At 35.8% G+C, this 17,979-nt stretch overlaps 4 protein-coding genes and 1 long non-coding RNA gene across 7 annotated transcripts; 3 read left to right on the top strand and 2 right to left on the bottom strand.

Moving 5' to 3' along the window:
• The first annotated feature begins 1,286 nt into the window (after positions 1-1,286).
• On the top strand, positions 1,287-2,542 carry LOC6639847 (CDK-activating kinase assembly factor MAT1). Its single transcript, XM_002062796.4, has one exon. It carries the CDS (start codon positions 1,447-1,449, stop codon positions 2,410-2,412), a length of 966 nt encoding a protein of 321 aa, XP_002062832.1. The 5' UTR covers positions 1,287-1,446; the 3' UTR covers positions 2,413-2,542.
• A 205-nt stretch (positions 2,543-2,747) lies between these two features.
• Positions 2,748-9,565, bottom strand: LOC6639848 (ubiquitin-conjugating enzyme E2 W). 3 transcript variants are annotated; one of them, XM_002062797.4, is made up of 6 exons: positions 9,434-9,565; positions 9,203-9,346; positions 4,401-4,492; positions 4,126-4,228; positions 3,833-4,064; positions 2,748-3,771 (listed from the first exon to the last, which is right to left on the bottom strand). In XM_002062797.4, the coding sequence occupies exons 2-6, from the start codon at positions 9,230-9,232 to the stop codon at positions 3,758-3,760; spliced, it is 471 nt and encodes a 156-aa protein (XP_002062833.1). In that variant the 5' UTR covers positions 9,233-9,346; positions 9,434-9,565; the 3' UTR covers positions 2,748-3,757. The 3 variants fall into 3 exon arrangements, with proteins under 3 accessions (XP_002062833.1, XP_023037668.1, XP_015034447.1); XM_023181900.2 differs by lacking the exons at positions 9,203-9,346; positions 9,434-9,565 and adding exons at positions 5,078-5,306; positions 8,451-8,496; XM_015178961.3 differs by lacking the exons at positions 9,203-9,346; positions 9,434-9,565 and adding an exon at positions 5,078-5,409.
• LOC124460005 lies at positions 8,619-9,357 on the top strand. The gene is made up of 2 exons (XR_006953957.1): positions 8,619-9,006; positions 9,065-9,357. It is a non-coding gene; the product is annotated as an uncharacterized LOC124460005 (long non-coding RNA).
• An 810-nt stretch (positions 9,566-10,375) lies between the features above and the next one.
• LOC6639850 (ras-related protein Rab-3) lies at positions 10,376-15,087 on the top strand. Its single transcript, XM_002062799.4, has 5 exons — positions 10,376-10,673; positions 13,540-13,766; positions 14,137-14,255; positions 14,318-14,489; positions 14,554-15,087. Exons 2-5 carry the CDS (start codon positions 13,542-13,544, stop codon positions 14,698-14,700), a joined length of 663 nt encoding a protein of 220 aa, XP_002062835.1. The 5' UTR covers positions 10,376-10,673; positions 13,540-13,541; the 3' UTR covers positions 14,701-15,087.
• LOC6639849 (receptor-type tyrosine-protein phosphatase zeta) lies at positions 11,486-13,465 on the bottom strand. Its single transcript, XM_002062798.3, has one exon. It carries the CDS (start codon positions 13,295-13,297, stop codon positions 11,693-11,695), a length of 1,605 nt encoding a protein of 534 aa, XP_002062834.1. The 5' UTR covers positions 13,298-13,465; the 3' UTR covers positions 11,486-11,692.
• Positions 15,088-17,979: the final 2,892 nt, after the last annotated feature.

The following is a 17,979-nucleotide window of genomic DNA, read 5'->3' as shown; positions in this document are numbered from 1 at the left end:
AAAAAGAAAACATCCGTATACATATACACCTAGACCTCGCTTTGCGTTGGGGATACGTTCCAAAAAAACACGACGCAAAATGAAACGACGCAAAGTGAATTAAGATTTTCTATAGGCAACCATGGAAAGATCAAAGATAGGTTCCCGGGCCATAAAAATACTAATTTTTAGAAAGAAAAATTGAACAAAAATGTTATTGCATTCATTCATTAAAAAAAAAACTGCTTCCATTAAATCAAAATAACCTTTTCTTCAATTATTTATCTTTATGAGGTTTTAGTGGCTTCGTTCACCAAAAATTTGTCCAGAGTTTGGTGAATAGCTTTTTTTTGTAAATTTAAATAAATTTCTTGGTAGCAGTTGATGTTTGGGATACCTTAACACTTCTGTCATTGTCAGGATCGTTTTTTATAAAAATTCTCCATTGCTTCGTCAATCAAGCCCATCGCTTTTGAAATTTGTTTGGAGGATAAACACTGTTCTACGAACATTTCTACTAAACCTTTCCCGAGTTTTGATAGCAAGACGCAATTATAAACAGAAGTACATAGGTAAGCTAGATGTCAATGTTGAAAAACGTAAAACTGACAAAAATTCAAAGGCAATGTTGGTAAAAGTTGATATTGGCGTTGCCACAATGGCTGATTAAGAAAAAAAAAAAGTTAAACACTCGAGCTCAAAACAACGCAACAACGAGAATTTAACGACGCACAGTGAAAATTAGTACTAATAAAGCAGCGACGCAACTTCGAAAAAACGCAAAACGAAACGACGCAAAGCGAGGTCTAGGTGTATATATATATTTGTTCAACTGCTTGGCAATGCTTTTATCTACACTTATAAAACAACAATTGTGTTTGATTACTGTAATAAGATACAAACGTAAAATGTATATGTTAAGCGACTAAAACTCTGTAAAACTGCTGGAAAACGCGTATAGGTTTTCAGTTTCGATATATTAATATGTAAAATGTAAATGAAAAATATATCAAAAGTAATTACATCTATATATTCATATATATACAAATTAATTAATGTCCTTGAAAAAGGAGGGAAAAATACATATTTAAAATCTACTTCTAATGTGAATACCGCGTATGCTGTTTAAAAATAAAAAACAAAATGTTCAAAATATTTCAATTCTCTAAAGAAGCGGAAGAGCTAAGGTCTAAGCCGGAAGTGCTAAGGTCTATGTAAAAGTCCTAAGGTCTAAATAAAAAGTGCTAAGGGCTAAGTAAATAGTGCTAAGGCCTGAGTCCATTGTAATCGATAACTTTACTTGTGATAAGCGAATTCGCAGTTGTGGTTTGTTTTGGCTCATCTCTATATTGCGAAATTTCACGACTTTGCAATAAATAAATAATTATTATTCCGGGATTTATTTGTATTTTACATTAAGTATAGCAATATCCACCACTGCATAACCTGTTACACTCATCCAACAGCATGGACGATCAAGCGTGCCCGCGATGTAAGACCACCAAATACCGCAATCCATCTCTCAAGTTGATGGTCAATGTTTGCGGGCACACGCTCTGTGAATCCTGTGTGGACTTGCTCTTTCTGAAGGGATCTGGAGCTTGCCCGGAATGTATGGTGCCATTACGGCGCAACAATTTCCGAGTTCAACTTTTTGAAGATCCCATGGTAGAGAAGGAGGTGGACATACGGCGTCGCATTCTTAGGGACTACAACAAGCGGGAAGAGGATTTTGCCTCTCTCGATGAGTACAATGATTACCTAGAGGAGATTGAGAACATCGTGTATAATCTGTGCAACAATATTGAGATTATAGAAACCAATAAGCGCATCGAGGCGTACAAGAGGGACAACCGTGAAGTAATTCAACGGAACAAAACTCGCGTCGGACGTGAAGAGTATGCGTTGGAAGAGATGCTTGAACTCGAGCGTATTCAAGAGGAGGCCAGGAAAAAGGAACTGGAGGACCTCGACCTTGTGCACAAAAAGAAAAAGGCTCACGACAAACAAGCGCTTATTGAGGAGCTAATGTACAGCGGAAAGGATGCAGCTCAAATAGTCACAGAGTTCGCTGAGAAGGCGGAAAAGCAGCGTTTGGAAGAAAAAAATTTGCCACCACCAAAGCCAGCAAATGAATTTTCTACAGGGATTAAATTTGGCCAGACAGCTGACCACACTTTGCTATCTGTTCCCAAATCGGAAGAGGGACCACTATTTGTCTACGAACCGCTGCTAGCTTTCTCTGAAGGTCCCGGTGTACCGCCCATCAGTGATATTGAATCCAAGGGATATATATCCCATATACGTCCCGAAACTTTGCAAGAGAATGCCGGTGGTTTTACCTCTTCTCTGGCCTGCCAGCGTGCTTTGCAGGAGGCTTTTCAATGTTTATTTTACACAGCGCCCAGTGTTGGCACGTCTACGGTCATATAAAGGGAAAGCACAGCTTGATTTGTTGAACTCAAGTGGTCCAATTTGAGAACTTCAAACTTTTGAATAGAAATGTCCTGTCATTTTGCTAGTTTTTTAAGTAAATAAATAATTTATTATGCATTTATATAAATCATTTTTTATGTGCATACAAATGAAATTTTTTCCATGATCAGGACTATCGATCTGTATCCAAGGCTGTATATAATGTTCTTTCAAAATATTTGAGTTTTAAATTTCTGTAGAGGGGTAGTTATAATAACGTCCAAAAAGTTCCACAAAATGTGGAAATATCCTTGTATTCAAGGATACCCTAGCAAAAAATTTTTTCAGTTTCGTAGTAGTTATAAAACTGCCTTCCTTTAAATACCGGCGTGTTTTATTTAATATTTTTAACAGTAAATATATATATATTTAGTAATATATAAGCTATGACTACAATAAACATAATTGGGTTGCCATTTTGTTTTTAAATGGATTTTGGATTGCTTTATACAGAATTACAGGTTATATAGTTAAATATGATTGTGCAGATATCTATCTACTTGCACAACAGTAAGAGGTAAATGTTTATATATTTTTTTTTCGGTAACACATGCGAGATTGGTTTGGCCACAGATGACAATGATAATCACGACGAAGTTGATAACAAATTGCGATGATTTACAGAAAGGTTCGAACAATGAAATGAGCACAACTGGGGACAACAAAGTGAAATGTAGCATATTTAACATTTGATGTGTCTGCGAAAATGAGTTCCAAACTCAACTCATGAGGAAATGGCTAAAATTTAAAAAATGTATATCTCAGCAGCTCTCTTTTAAATGGGTGCAATGGAATGTGGGATGCAGTTTTAGTGTGCTTCCCCTTGCACCATTTTTGTTTTTGTAGAAGAGCGAAGATGTACAATATTTACAAATGTGATTTTTTTGTTTAGGTGGTAGGAAATATGATTAACATATAATTTAGACGTAAATTTTGTGATTTTGGTTCTTAAGCTAATTTTAAAAATGTTAACATTATAGGTATTTGTTTATACATGTCACGCCTTGGGATATTCAAGGCGTTTATAATATTTTTCTGTTGCTGTTGTTGGACTTGCGATTTCCTTTATATTCCTTGTATATCAACTTTTCCCTTTTCCTTTGAGAATGTAGTGTCACAGTTAATTTTCTTTTTAAGTGAGGCTAGACTTCAAGTAGACCCAAATATTAAGTTGAATTTGGTTGGATTGATTGTGAATTTCTCTTGCTATCGGCAGCGTAAAGTAATTTTGAATGTTTTTATTGGTGTTATTTGTTGCAAGTAGCGCCAAGCAAATAGGCAGTAGACAAAAAACGTGTGCTAACTAAACAGAATCGTCTGAAATGCAATTATAATTTAAGTTAAGTTAACCAAGATTAAGTGCTTACTGAGTGCTCACCGTGATACCACCATTTCGTCTTTTTGGGGTTTTTATTGCAAGTCTTAACATAGAGTGTATTATCGGGTGGTCGCTTCTTTTCGCGACAACTGCTTAGCATCGAAGCTATGCTCAGGCACACCGATTGCACGGACAAAGCTGGCGACCAGTCCTCAGTCAATATAGATAAACAGATATGTCCATTGCTATAGACATGTGGATGAACTGGAATATTGTTCCCAATAAAGGTCACCTGAAGAACACAAAGGGCAATGAAAATTTATTTATTTCCAATTATTTATTACTGCTTTTACCTCTGGTGAATCGAATGGATATTTATTATTAAATTTAAACAATAACTGAAAGTCCTCGCCCTCATAAAGTGTGCCCTCGAAACCTTTGATATTTATCTTCCATCTGAAAAAAAATCGAGAGTAAACTCAAGTTAACAATTGTCAGCTTTGTTTCAAATTCATTTTTTTTTGCAACTTGCTTAATTAGGTCTTAAACCAGTTTTTTGCTTATTTTTGTTGTGTTTAAATTTATCGTTGACGCTGAACTTGGCCCAGTTTGGGAAACTATTACTTACTCGGATAAGTTTTGTTGTACACTTTCTGTATCCACTGTAACACCTGGTGGTGGCTCCTTTATCAGTGACATGAGCTCTTTGTGCAGGCGACGCTGTAGGTAAAAAGGAAAGGTAACAAAAATAAGTAAATAACTTTAAAAAATGTAAGCTTTTGCCTTTTGCTGATTCCCCAAGTTATCTTATCATAAGCACACCTTAAACCTGAACTCCCCCCTTTCTCTCTGCTTCTTTTCGTCGTCTCTTTTCAAGTCTTATCTATACGCCATTTCTCCGTTCCTGTTTTGGCTTACAAACGTCAATATTCTGGCATATACTGACTGCCCGATAAGATAAACAGTCCAAAAACAGTCGCTGATAGAATTTATAGAAGTGTCAATCGTTGTTTTCCTTCTTCGTTCTATCCATAAATACACACAAATGCAAAGAAATGGCATTATTTCGTTAAATTGTTACGTTTTTAACAAGAACGAGAAACAATTGAAGTGCAGACGTAGTTAAAAATTAACTACGCCTTTGATATATAAACAAATATACTCATTCTCGATTCCTGGAATTATTCTAAAGTTAACATCCGAAAAGGCCATAAGACCTTAACATTCAACGATTTTAAGGAATTGTCTCCCACTGTGAGCCTTTAGAAACCTTTGTATTCAATGTTTATCTAAGGATATACTTGCCTCCCAACGTGAATTATCCAATAGCAAAGGTTTGCCACATTTAGAAACTGGAGGAGTTTTTGGCTCTTTTGGTTCGGTTATAATTTCCGACTTTGGTATCTTTTCTTTTGATTTTTTAAATAGTTTTAGCATTTTGTATCACTTTTACTAGCACTTCTCTTTGTATGTAGCAATATATATTTTATTGTTTATATTTGATTCTCAGTTGTTACAGCTTTTTCGTTGCTTGCTATTAATTAAAATTTTAACAATATGCCAACTGGATTGTGCGTCTAACTTTTAGCTTTTCCCAGGGAATGACAACAACAAAAATGCCAACATATTTGTTTTCTCTCTCTATATATATATAAATTTAATTTGTTTCTGTTTTTGTTTAGACGAGCGAGAACCGTTCCTAGTGTGCCAACGTATGGGCAACGACTGGCGCAACGATTGATTCAACGAAGAGACTGCAAGGCGGAGTAGAAGGCGCCAGACATGACGCGATTGTGGGTATGGGGCACGTAGTCATCGGTCAGCGTTATGAGAACGCTTCTTTCTCCGATAATGCTTAGCAAAAAAACTATTTTTTTTTCTTTTTTGCAACGCATCTAGTGTTTATGGCTTTGGGTTAATTATAATGCTCAGTTTCCCAGATCACGAGATGGGACAGCTGCTTTATTTTAGTTACCCCCTCCTCAAGGCCCTTACTCTCCTGGAACATACATTCATTAACCGAACCTTATCGGGTACACGGCTATGCCATGCTGTTGCGACCTGATAAGCTATATATTTCCGATAAGATTAGCATTCGCGATAGGCCAAACGTCGGCCTGGTCAATATCGGAACCAAACACAGAAACTAAACCAAAGAAAAGAGAGTGAGAGAGCAAAGCTCTCTGCAACTGCATTTTATAATTTTGCAGTTTAAAAATAAATGCGCCTACAAGTTCTGGGTGTCTACATAGAAACAGAATAACTGATCGATCGTATATGTATGTATGTATATATACATAAACAGCAATTAAATGCGTCTAGCATTTTCGTTTGTTTATAAGACTTGGCCAAGTTGAAGTGGGCTAAGCCTAAATATACATACTAATATATACAAATTATACCCCCCATCAGAAGGTCGTTCATTTCTCTAGAAATTTATAGATATGAAATACATATCGCTCCTTTGGGTTTCTTTAAAATCATTTTTTTTATATATATTTCGGATGGAAAATACAACGAATCATCTCTCACGTTCTTCGCTGATTCTTCACCTAATAAAAAAAACAAACCAAATGAGTAAACACAAATAATAAACAAGCGTGCCGCAGATATATAAAAAAATTGCCAAAATCTTTGTGTTTGATAAAAATGTTTTTTTTTTTGGCTGTTGAAGAGGGGCGCCCGCAAAGAGAGTGGAGGGTGGTTGATGGGTTGGATAAACAAGTCTGATTGCGGTGGCCAGATGAGAAAGTATGGCCGGTGGGTGGATGAGTCATAATCTCAGACCAAAATTCTTGTTTTCGACTATTCACTCTTTTTTTATGGATTGGGGGGAATTGTCTTCAAACCACAGTCTGAATCACGCCATTTTGATCCACAGAAAACAAGAAAAAAAATTATGCAACTTTCACATGCAGCCCGCCTCCCAAAAAAGCCAAACAAACGACTTCCTGAATCCAACAAGAATGACAGCAATGCAGCAACAGCAACAAAATAAGCGCATTAAACAACAACAAAACGAAAAAAAGGCAAAAAAGAAGGCAAAACACTGTCTACTTAAAAAGAAAAAACAGTGTCGGATCTAAAAAATTGAGTGAAGAATTGTAAACAACTTTGCATTGAAAATCGGATATACATTTTCGGTAGGAGTATTGTTTATATTGGCTATCGAAATTTTAATATTTTGAGAGATAAGGAAGGATCCAGGTGGGATCTGGGATCGAAAAATGTTTAATTTTCACGAATATTTGAAATGGAAATTAGCCTAATTGCAAGCCTTGGTCGATTGAAAACACCATTACACCTACAAATTGGCAAGTTTCCTCCTCTATACACGATAGAACCGCCACTGAAAACGGGAACAAAACGAAAAAAGGGCAGCGCTTTAGACGGGTGTAACCTTAAACTTGTTAAAAAACAACAAATAACAATCGATAATTAATCTCACTACGTCATAAGTCAGAGATTGTGACGTCAGAGAGCACCAAGATGCTTTTGGACTTTATTTTTAGAGAGAAAATAAAAACAAAACGAAAACCAGCTTTTTTTTAAGACAAAACGTAGGGAGGCACAGATTCTGGTTCTGAGTGTCACGTTCTTTTGGAGTGATAAATTCGAGAGTACGAGTCCGAATCCGAGTCCGAGTCCAACCCCCCAACCACACTTATCCGTCATCTTTTTGTTGTTAGCCGATGATGATTGATTTACCATCCCCGCGGGACGTGCTCGGTGTTGGCAATGACAACACGTGAGAGGAGCATGCAATTACAATGAATATTGAAAGGTAAGGAGAAATGAATTAAATTGAAATTGAAATGGAGTCGTCGCTAATTAAATAAAATGCATCGTTTAATTTGCCAGCTGTTTTTGTCGGAATTACAACGGTAATTGCTGAGCAGCCACAGCTGTTGAGACAATCATTTTCCTAATGTAAATATTGGTAACATCTTTAACACACGTTAAAAAATATTACTAATATGACTTGTCCACAAAATAGCAAAACAAAATAATCTTGAAAATATTAAACAATTCTAACACAGATCTTGACCCATGAACAAGGGAAGTAAATGTATAAAATAGAGTTATTAAGATACATAAAGAGAGTCATCTCTCTTCTTTCTTCCTGTTACGCACATTTTGTGCGACTTTAATGTACCATTTGAATCTAAAAATGCATGGTATAAAGATGATTAACAAACCCTTCCCTATTTCAATTTATATGCTTCATTGTTTCATGCATATTTCATGGCAAATAAAATAAATAGAACGCGGAACCTAATATTGGCATAACGAAGAATGGTTACCCTATTGGATTCTTCAATCATCTATCAAGAACATATGTTATTAATCCTTTTCAGGTGTCCTTTTGGAGCGTTGCAATCCTTTCGACAAATTTTATATAACTCTCTGAGGCAAGGGTATACGACAAGACACTGGTTGGCACATACATAATATGTACTTATTGCCAATGCTAGAAACTGGTTCTCATTCTCTTGATTTTTGCAATTTTTTTTGTTCATATGAATAATAAATTTTCTTAATTTTTTTTTTTTTTGCTATGTATCTCTATTTTTAAAATGTTCAGACGTAACTAGAGCTAAAATTCTTATTTGAACGCGTGCCAAAATTCTAGTGGGTGGTACACCTAATAGAAGGAAGACAAGGGATCAAAGTTTACTTTGTGAACGGGAATAGGTTTGGGGAATGAAAAGCTTCGGGTGGGGGGCAAAAATCAATTCCTGTTGGCAAACCAGATCTCAGAGATAAAATCGAAAACCGAAAACTTTTTCGCGACACAATTTGAATTGCAAATGAAATATCACACAAATCAGAGTAAAAACAAAGATCGCGCGTGTGAATTCGCGTGTCAGCGAGAACTGAACGGAACGGTATAAAGCGACGCCAAAGTCAGCTGCGTTGGAGCTTTTATTTTTTTTCGGCGTGAGAGTGAAAAAAGTGCCCCATAAGAGAGAGAGAGAGAAAGATAGTAAAGTTGAGAAATGAGCACCAGGATCGACACGAAACTGGATGACTGGGTTGGGGGGCTTTCAAGGCTGAGCGGTCTTGTTTATGTGGCATAAACAAAAACATTCGCTGTCAGCTAATTTTGTTGAATGTTTTTGCACTGATTGCAGAAGTGCGGGCAGTTGCATAAACAATAAACAGCGCCAGTTCGATTGCATCGATTTGTGGGCGACGACAGAGCGAGGTGCAACGCGATCTGGATACAAAGGGTATGCTTTCATATACATATATTCTTTATATAACTGACTGACTCCGTTGCCAAGTTAGCTTCAGGTTTCTCTTTTCCAGATGTGATCCCCTGCTTGCCCTGTGTGTGTATTTTTGACTAGACCGGCTCCGGGACAAACATTGACACAAGTGTTGAGTACCAACAACAACGTCAATAAAGCCGCAACAATTACTCACCTCGCTGGGTGACATGGATGTGGATGACATTGATTTTCCTTCTCTCCGCTCCAGCCTTCTGACCTTCCAGTGCTCTCTTTCTGCAGCCCTGAATTCCGTCGATTTTGTAGGTTTCCAATGCGAAGAATCCGGTTTAAATTACAACTAAATTAAAATGTTTTTTTTTTGTTATTTAGTGAAGTGTTGGTTTGTGGTAAATTTAGGGATGATAAAAGCCAATGATTGTCGTACCTATCGAAATGTTATTGTTATCGTTCGAATCAGCTGTGAACAGGTTACAGTGGTGGACAGAATTCACGGTATTGTATTCAAGAGCGAATGGGAATTCTATTCAGAGAATTTGGGGGACATACACATGTAAACAACAAACTAGAAATTTCAATTGTTACGTAAATGGCAAAGTCAAAGTAAAAAGTGTTTAATCTCTCATTCTCTAGCTTGTTCAGATAAAAGCTGAATATGTTCGATTGTATTGGTTATAATTAAGAAGATATCCTGGATTCATACATTACATGATTATCTGATATGTCTTTAATATTAAATATTTAAAAAAACCGCTTTCCATGTCGTTGCTTAGAAAAAATCTTACTGCGCATGTCTCGCCGCAAAAGCTTCTGAAAATCGTTGCCCACGCACACTTACACTCATCGATTTTAGTAGCTTTCGAGAGAAACAGTATAGAAAAAAACCAGCGAAAAAATTGTTAAGGTTGAAATTATGAAAAAGGATACAAAACTTATTTCTGTTGCTTAAAGTTCGCCGTAATTCGCCTTCATCAGGGAGAGAGAGAATAAAGTTTTCCCCACATTCGTTTCCTTATTAGAGTCCTACCATAGAGAAGGCCGTGTGAAAGCAAGAAAACGGAATTTAAGACAAGGTTGCAACTTTCAACTGATTTGTACACACATTATAATTTGGTTAAAAATATTAATCTGAATACGAATAAGTATTAAATAATATTATATTTATTCTTATATTCAAATAATTTGAGTGATTTTGAAAGTGACGAATAGCATGTTCAAAACGGATTAAAGTTGCAGAGCCCTACATACAATTTTTTAAACTCAGTGAATTCCATCGACTAGACGAGTTGTTTGCGGTTACGCTTTAATAATTTATATAGCATATAAAAGTATCTAAACAAAAATAATTAAATACGTAAAAAAATTTAAGGTCCGAACGTATGTTAGTTCAGAGCCAAGGCTGTGCTTAGTGCAAAAGAAATAAAAGCTACCAAGTCGCAGGCCACAATATCGATTTGTCTATATATGTGTGTGTGTGAAAAATAACAGTACAAGAATACACCTACACTAACACACACTTACACAAAAATACACCTACTCATAGAAAGGCACGTAGCAGTTAGCTTACGACAACAACAACAATAACGAGGAGTAACGGCAGCAGCAGCAGCAGCAGCACTTAAAGGCATCCGCAAAAGAAACAACCACAAAACCTCAAGACAGACACAGTAAGTGAATAAAATACATAGCAGCTTTTGATTTTTATGAATACCAAACCCAATACTAATAATTATCAAATCAAAATAACATATATTTTATATATTTTTGATCATCTTAGTTAGCTACGCAAATTAAAGTTAAGCAAGATGATGGTCTCAGAATATAAATCAAATATTAGAACTTTGAACTTCTATAGGGGTCGGATTTAGAGAGATCCAGGCAACGGACTGGACAGGACTGAGAAAACCTGTTCCGAAAATAACTTGTTCTTAAATCATATCTTTTGTTTGCCTGTTTCTTTAAATATTTTATAAATCTAAGAATCTGCTGTTTTTTGCTTATCAATAATTAAGTTAACCAGCAGCAGAGCCAGAAGCAGCTGTCCATGGAAACAGCTGGCATATGTAGCTACATTTGAAATTTGAAACACTAAAAGAATGCGTAGAAAACGTAACCACAGAAAATCGATAATTACATGGAACGTTAAGCAGATAACAACATTCTCCCACTCTTCACTTCCTCCGTATCCCTCCTCCCTATGAAAAATTGAGATAACACTGGGCTTTTGCCTTTTTTACTTGAGCATAAACGAGCTGTCCTCCTGTCACTTCCCCAAAACGTCCTTTTCTCGTCAGTTGCTTTGACTTGTTTTTGACAGTCTGCCAGAGGCCTTTGGGGGGTAAATCGCCAGATTATTCTATATCTTTGAAACACTATAACTTGCTTTCTACACACATATATATATATATGTATATATATATATGTATAGAGATACTATATAGAAAGAATATTGAATGAACGGAAAAATGAAGCAAAAATCTTAATGCAATATGTTTAATTTATGCAGCAAAAAAGAAAGTTCTTGTTGGACAAGAACCCGTATACGGTTCGATGTTTTTATCATTATTTTATATGCTGCTTGCTGCGGGAAACATATTGAACAACAAGAGACCTCTTTTTCTTCCACCACTCCAATCCAGATATTCCTTGTCTCCCTCTTCTTGTGTAAGTTTAGTTTTGCGTCTTCTTATTCAATCAATTCAACACGAACACTCCCCACATTGACGCCATCGCCCACACCATAGAGAGCATCACAGCTGCTTTGGGATCTGAGACCTCCCACAGTTCCTTCTCCTCCGCCGACTGTAATTTCAATGTCGTCACTTTGGTCTCGTTGAAGGCCACATTTGTTCGTATTATTATTCGTATCCATAGAACCACCAGTGAATATGATACGACAACAGTTTTGGTTTTGGTTTTGCGGTTGTTCCTGTTGTTGATTGTGTATTGCCTGGTCATGGACTTCCTCCGACTGCTTACGCATCAGAGTGGTCATGCAGATGCTGGTATTGGAGCTGCTGATTATAGTGGTAGTGTCTATGGTCTCTATCAAACGACCTTCATCTTCAAATGCTACTGCTGCAGTTGTTGCCAAGGGAGGCTTCTCCACAAAATGTTGTTGCTGCTCACTCTCCTGTTGTTGATGTTGTTGTTGCTGCTGCTGCTGCTGTTGTTGTTGTTGTTGTAGTTGTTGTTGACGACGATGCTCCTGCTGTTGTTGTTCCTGCTGCTGCTGCTGCTCTTCCTCCAGTTTCTGCTGCTGTTGTTGGCATAGTTCCACATGCATCCTTGCCAGCTGATTGGCATCGTAGGGACAAAAGCAATTTAAATTAATCACACGATTACCCAAATGTTGGACAGGTCGTGAGTTTCTTGTAATTGGTGTAATGCCATCGGTACTCAACAATTGTCGAAAATGTCGCAACTGGAAATCACTTATTGCCAGGGATTCGGGAAAAATGAACCATTCAGTGCCCTGATAGCAAGGCGGTTGTGTCAATGAACCTCCATAAGAATAGAATCCTGCCCGAAAGGCATACATCAAGTAGGACAGGGGAAATGGGGGAATATAGACACGTTTTCCGGGTTGTTGGACCAGCCGCAAATTTTGTATAAGTGGATCCAAGAAGGGATTGTGTGCCGATAACTCAAAAACATAGGCAATCATCAGGAGATCGTAGCTGCTAGTACAAGCTCTTGGTTGCCCGGAACCGGCGCGATGCATAACCTGCATTTCCAACGGAAATTTTCTATGATTCAGTGTATGCTCCGAGCCCTCGCTGTTGCACCAGCCCCAACGGAAACGCATCTCCACAAATGTGTAGCTGGCCAACAAATCGGCTCCACTTATGGTCGGAGCATTCCCATGGAATTGGGCACGAAGCACTAAAGTTTGCCCAGTATTCTCCAGCTGAATGCTGGCCGGTAGATCATCATAATGATTCCAATTGAGTAACTCACGTATAGCCAGACGTTGAATTTGACTTTCTTCGATATTAACAGGACTCTGATAGCCAGCATCCTCCAGCCAGGTGTGTGGTCCTTGACCAATGCTATAATCATACGGGGGATAACATTTATATTTGCTATTACCATGCAGCCAATTTATTGCTTTCTCGTAGGTCTCCTTTAGCTTCTCCACTAGATCCGTTTGACTGATTATGCCCACAAAGATGGCCAATCCCGTGGCAATTAAGGGATGTTGTATTAATTGCCCAAGAATCTGGCTAACTATCAGCCATATCATTCGTACCAAAAAGCCTAATACAGTACCAAGCGTTGTATCAAACATTTTGATGAAAACATTTATACAAAATATACCGCAAAATACAATTGGGATAAAAAAAAACAGTCCTTAAGAAAGGATTACAAAAGATTCTGCCTTTCTCTCACTTCGATTTTTTTTTTTCGTTGTTTCTATTATAACTGCTAGTGTCGATATGAATCAAATGTTGTACGATATTTATGAACAATTAAAGCAAAGGCAGCTGAAATTTCAGTTTTCTAATCATTTATTTTTCTCTCTCACTTCAGAAATGGCTGGCGGTGGTGATCCCAAATGGCAAAAAGATGCTGCCGATCAGAACTTTGATTACATGTTCAAACTCCTCATCATTGGCAATTCCAGTGTGGGCAAGACAAGTTTTCTCTTTCGCTATGCTGATGATAGCTTCACATCGGCCTTTGTGTCCACAGTGGGCATTGATTTCAAGGTGAAGACTGTCTTTCGTCATGATAAGCGAGTGAAGCTTCAGATTTGGGTAAGTTTTCAATAAGTTTAGCATCTGGTGATCTTTGTTAAGCCAAATTCACAAGAATTCAAAAGAAGGCCACACAAATGTTTAATCTAAAAGTATAGCATACTTACATGGGCACATACTGAGAGCAAACACATAACAGCTAAATGCCCTAAAAAAAGCTATAAAGGCAACACTGAAAGTTGTCGATGATTCTATATATTGCATCAAGGTCAATGCTTTACAGTTCAGTGCTCTGAAAAGTGTCTCAGCCCCATCATATGTGTTTGTGTGTGTGTGTGTGGGTCGATGTCATCGTTGTTTAATTGTGTTTGTCATGACATAAACAAAGGATGTTAACCAATTTGTCCTTTCTATTCATTATTTTCTGCAGGATACAGCTGGACAGGAGCGATACCGCACCATAACCACAGCCTACTACCGCGGTGCCATGGGTTTCATTTTAATGTATGATGTCACCAACGAGGATAGCTTCAATTCAGTACAGGATTGGTAAGGCCAACAAACTGTATAACTCTGTATTTAAAACTAATTGTTTATCTTGATTTTGTTAGGGTCACACAAATAAAAACCTATTCATGGGATAACGCTCAGGTCATTTTGGTGGGAAACAAATGCGATATGGAAGATCAACGAGTCATAAGCTTTGAGCGAGGACGTCAATTGGCCGATCAATTGGGCGTGGAATTCTTTGAGACATCGGCCAAGGAGAATGTGAATGTTAAGGTAAAGTTAATAGAAAAAAAACTTTAACAATTTTTCTCAACACTCTCTCGTTTTTCTTCATTAGGCTGTTTTTGAGCGTTTGGTGGATATTATATGCGATAAGATGTCCGAAAGTCTTGATGCTGATCCAACGTTAGTGGGCGGCGGTCAGAAGGGTCAACGTTTGACCGATCAGCCGCAGGGTACGCCCAATGCCAATTGTAATTGTTAAAGTGCGGTTATTGGGACTGGTCGTAACTTAACTTATCAAAGATGATACAACACACAAACACAAATTTGAACTTAGCTGAAAGTAGTCACCAGAACAACAGCAACCAACAGCATTAAACAATTTCTTTTAAATCAAATAACACACACAGACACATGTATAATCCATGCATATATATGTACTTTTATTGCGTTCAATCGCCTCAGTGTAAATGTCAAATGATAAATCTTGAACTTGTAACTCAAACAGCAAAGAGAAATTTCTTGTTAAATATGGCGGAAACAAAACAAATGTTATTAACAAATTTTCCATAAATCATTCTCGCTAAACTTGGCACTTATTAAATGTGCACAATTTTTGTGCTAACTTTTGTTTTGAAAATTCTACTTAGCTTTCAAATTTATTCAATCAATTATTTTCTGTATATATGTATGCTGGCGTAAAAAAAACAAAAAAATACTGATAAAAACTGTACAGTTTGGAAAGGCTTTCACAATAGAGAAACGCACAAAAAAAAAAAAAACAAAGCAAAACAAAACTAAAATCTAAAATGGGCTGGCAAAATTGGTGAAATTTTTTAACTTATAATTAGTTGTTGCACTTCACTCTCCCTCCCTTCCCTCCTCCCCATTTGCTCTACAGTTTCTCCAGCTTATCTAAGGACTTGGACTATTGATAAGTCAATATTATTATTTTCCAATGATGTATTCCAATGAATAAATAGTATGATTATGTATTTTATGTAGGGCAAAAATGGTAAAAATTTTAATGTGTTGCATATTAATGAAATATACAAAATATACATACATACATATATATATATATATATACCCACATTTAGAAAGAAATCGAGAATAATTTCAATTGAGTATATTGGTGAAGCAGTTTTAGGGCAGGTGAGACAATAACGTCCAAGAAAAAAACGACAGGAAATGCTTAAATAAACAAAATTTTGCTTTTACACACACACACACCCATACACACGCACACACACACTCTCTGTAAACGCACAATTGTTTCCATTGGTTAACCTTTCTCTCTTGATCCCACCGTGCAAGATAACAAGACAGATGAACAAAACAAAGTTCAAATCGGATCTTATTCAGATCGGTGCATTTATTTTTTATGTTAACTAAATGCCTAACGCCACATCCGCTCCTATACACAGACACACACACACACAAACAGAAAGACCACCTTTGATATCCTGAATCCTGCTTGCTGCCGTTATTACTGTACTTTTTCCTAAAAACAAGCTGCAAGTGTTTTGTACAGCTAAAAACCAAATACAAAACTGCTGAAAAATATATACATACATACACAAACACACACGAACAATATTGCAAAATGAAAAATGCTCGTTGAATGTTGAATTTCATGGAATTAAAAGTATATATTGCAAAGAAAGAAGAAACTAAAATTTAAACATAAATGGTAAAAGCATATCGCTGTATTATAAATACCCCAAACCAAAGAATATGTGACAAAAGTAAAATAAACTGCACAACGACAGGAGGTCTTGTTTTCATTGTAGAGTGTAGAATGAGACCCGGTTACGGAAATTGATAAGAGGTAAGGGTGAAAAGACCATACAAAATGAAGAAAAAAAACAAAACTGAAATGACATGAATTATAATGAATTGAAAATGAAGAAAATTAAAGCCTTAAAAAACATTCAAACTGACCGGAAAAAACAATTGACCGTTTTTGGACAATTTGTTGGGTATTTTTGGCATTATGAAAGAACTGTATCTGTTGATTTGTTCGTTTTTTGTAAAAACCTATTGCATTGCATTGAAACTTTTCTTCATTACTTTATTTCGGTCTTTGCTTTTAGTCAAAGTTACAAAAAAAAAAAGAAACAAAAAATAATAATACAAAAATTTAACAGAAATATTGAATGATATGTGGGGGAAAAACTAATATTGTTATTAATATTATTCATAGGGCAAAAACGGATTTTGCTTTCAATTGTTGTCATTATTCAGATGTATTATCAGCAAATTTGAATGCTTAAACATATAAAAAATTATTGCTGTCTAATCCAAATCCAAAAAGTCATTAATGTAACCCATAAATAAATATATATATATATAAATAGATGAATGAATTGTATTTGTATTGTATTTAACTTGCGAAAGGAATAAAGAAAAAAGAATTTCCTTCACCCACTTCCCTTTTCCCAAAAACAAAAAAAAAAAAAACATAGTAAATTGCAAAATTATGTATACAACTATTATTATTATTATTCATACTGGGAAAAGTGTATGAAAGAGATTTAATCATGTAATACCTACAAAACAAAAAATAAAAAAAAAACTATATATATAAATGTCTAGTGTTTGTATGAAACCTATAGTCGCATCCAGACCATAATCCAAAAAAAATTCCATAAATGTAAACTCAAATTATTTATTCTTGCAAATTGATATGACGAACATGAAGAATAGATCAAAATCGAAACAAAATTATAAATAAAAAAAAACCCAAAACCTAAAAACCAAAACAATTAATACAATAACTGGATAATATGAAAATTATTAACATGAATAAACGTAAATGGAAATTCAAATATGGAAGATGATCAAGATTTATTGTTTTTCTTTGGGGGGGTCTAATATTTATTAAGCGCGAGGACGCCAATTATAAGGAGAGGACTATAAGGGACTATCCACCCCACAAAAATGGTTCAAATGTAATTTACCTCAAACTCGCATAAAAAAGGATTTAGCCTCCAAAAGGATATTTTGGAATGTTCTGATAATTTCTAGTGCACAGTTTTTCTCAGTTTTATCCTTAAAAATTTTCTAGAGATTTAATTAAATTGAAATAATTTTTAAAATTTTATCCATTTAATTTAAAATTTGTTTTGTTTAAGGTTTTTGCAAGTTGAGTCCGTGAATTGGCGCTTTCGTTTGGAGTAAGGTAACAGCGCTTATTAATTGGAACAACATGTTTTGTAAAAAAAAAACTTTAAATCATTTCGAATTTTAGACAAATGATGATATTAGGGACAAATTATTTTTGTTCCAAATTAATTTATTCGAACATACTAATAAACTGGGTTAAAATAATGCAGAAACAATTTTTTCTCACAGGCCTTTTGGGGGGAACCTCTCTCCGAATGGATCTGCCAATGGTTAGAGTTGATTTAAAATAAATTAGCTTCCTTTTCTTAATTTTGGATTAAGGTTTCTTAAGTTCATTAAACTAAGCCATAAGCCATAGAGTTGTATACTATGATATCCTAAAAATGTAATTTTCTATGTATGTTTTTTTCTT

The sequence above is a fragment of the Drosophila willistoni genome (genome assembly GCF_018902025.1).
Source record: "Drosophila willistoni isolate 14030-0811.24 chromosome 2L unlocalized genomic scaffold, UCI_dwil_1.1 Seg196, whole genome shotgun sequence".
Taxonomy (NCBI): Eukaryota; Metazoa; Arthropoda; class Insecta; order Diptera; family Drosophilidae; genus Drosophila; species Drosophila willistoni.
The sequence above is the reverse complement of the archived record's forward strand: the minus strand, read 5'-3'. Positions and strand labels throughout refer to the sequence as shown.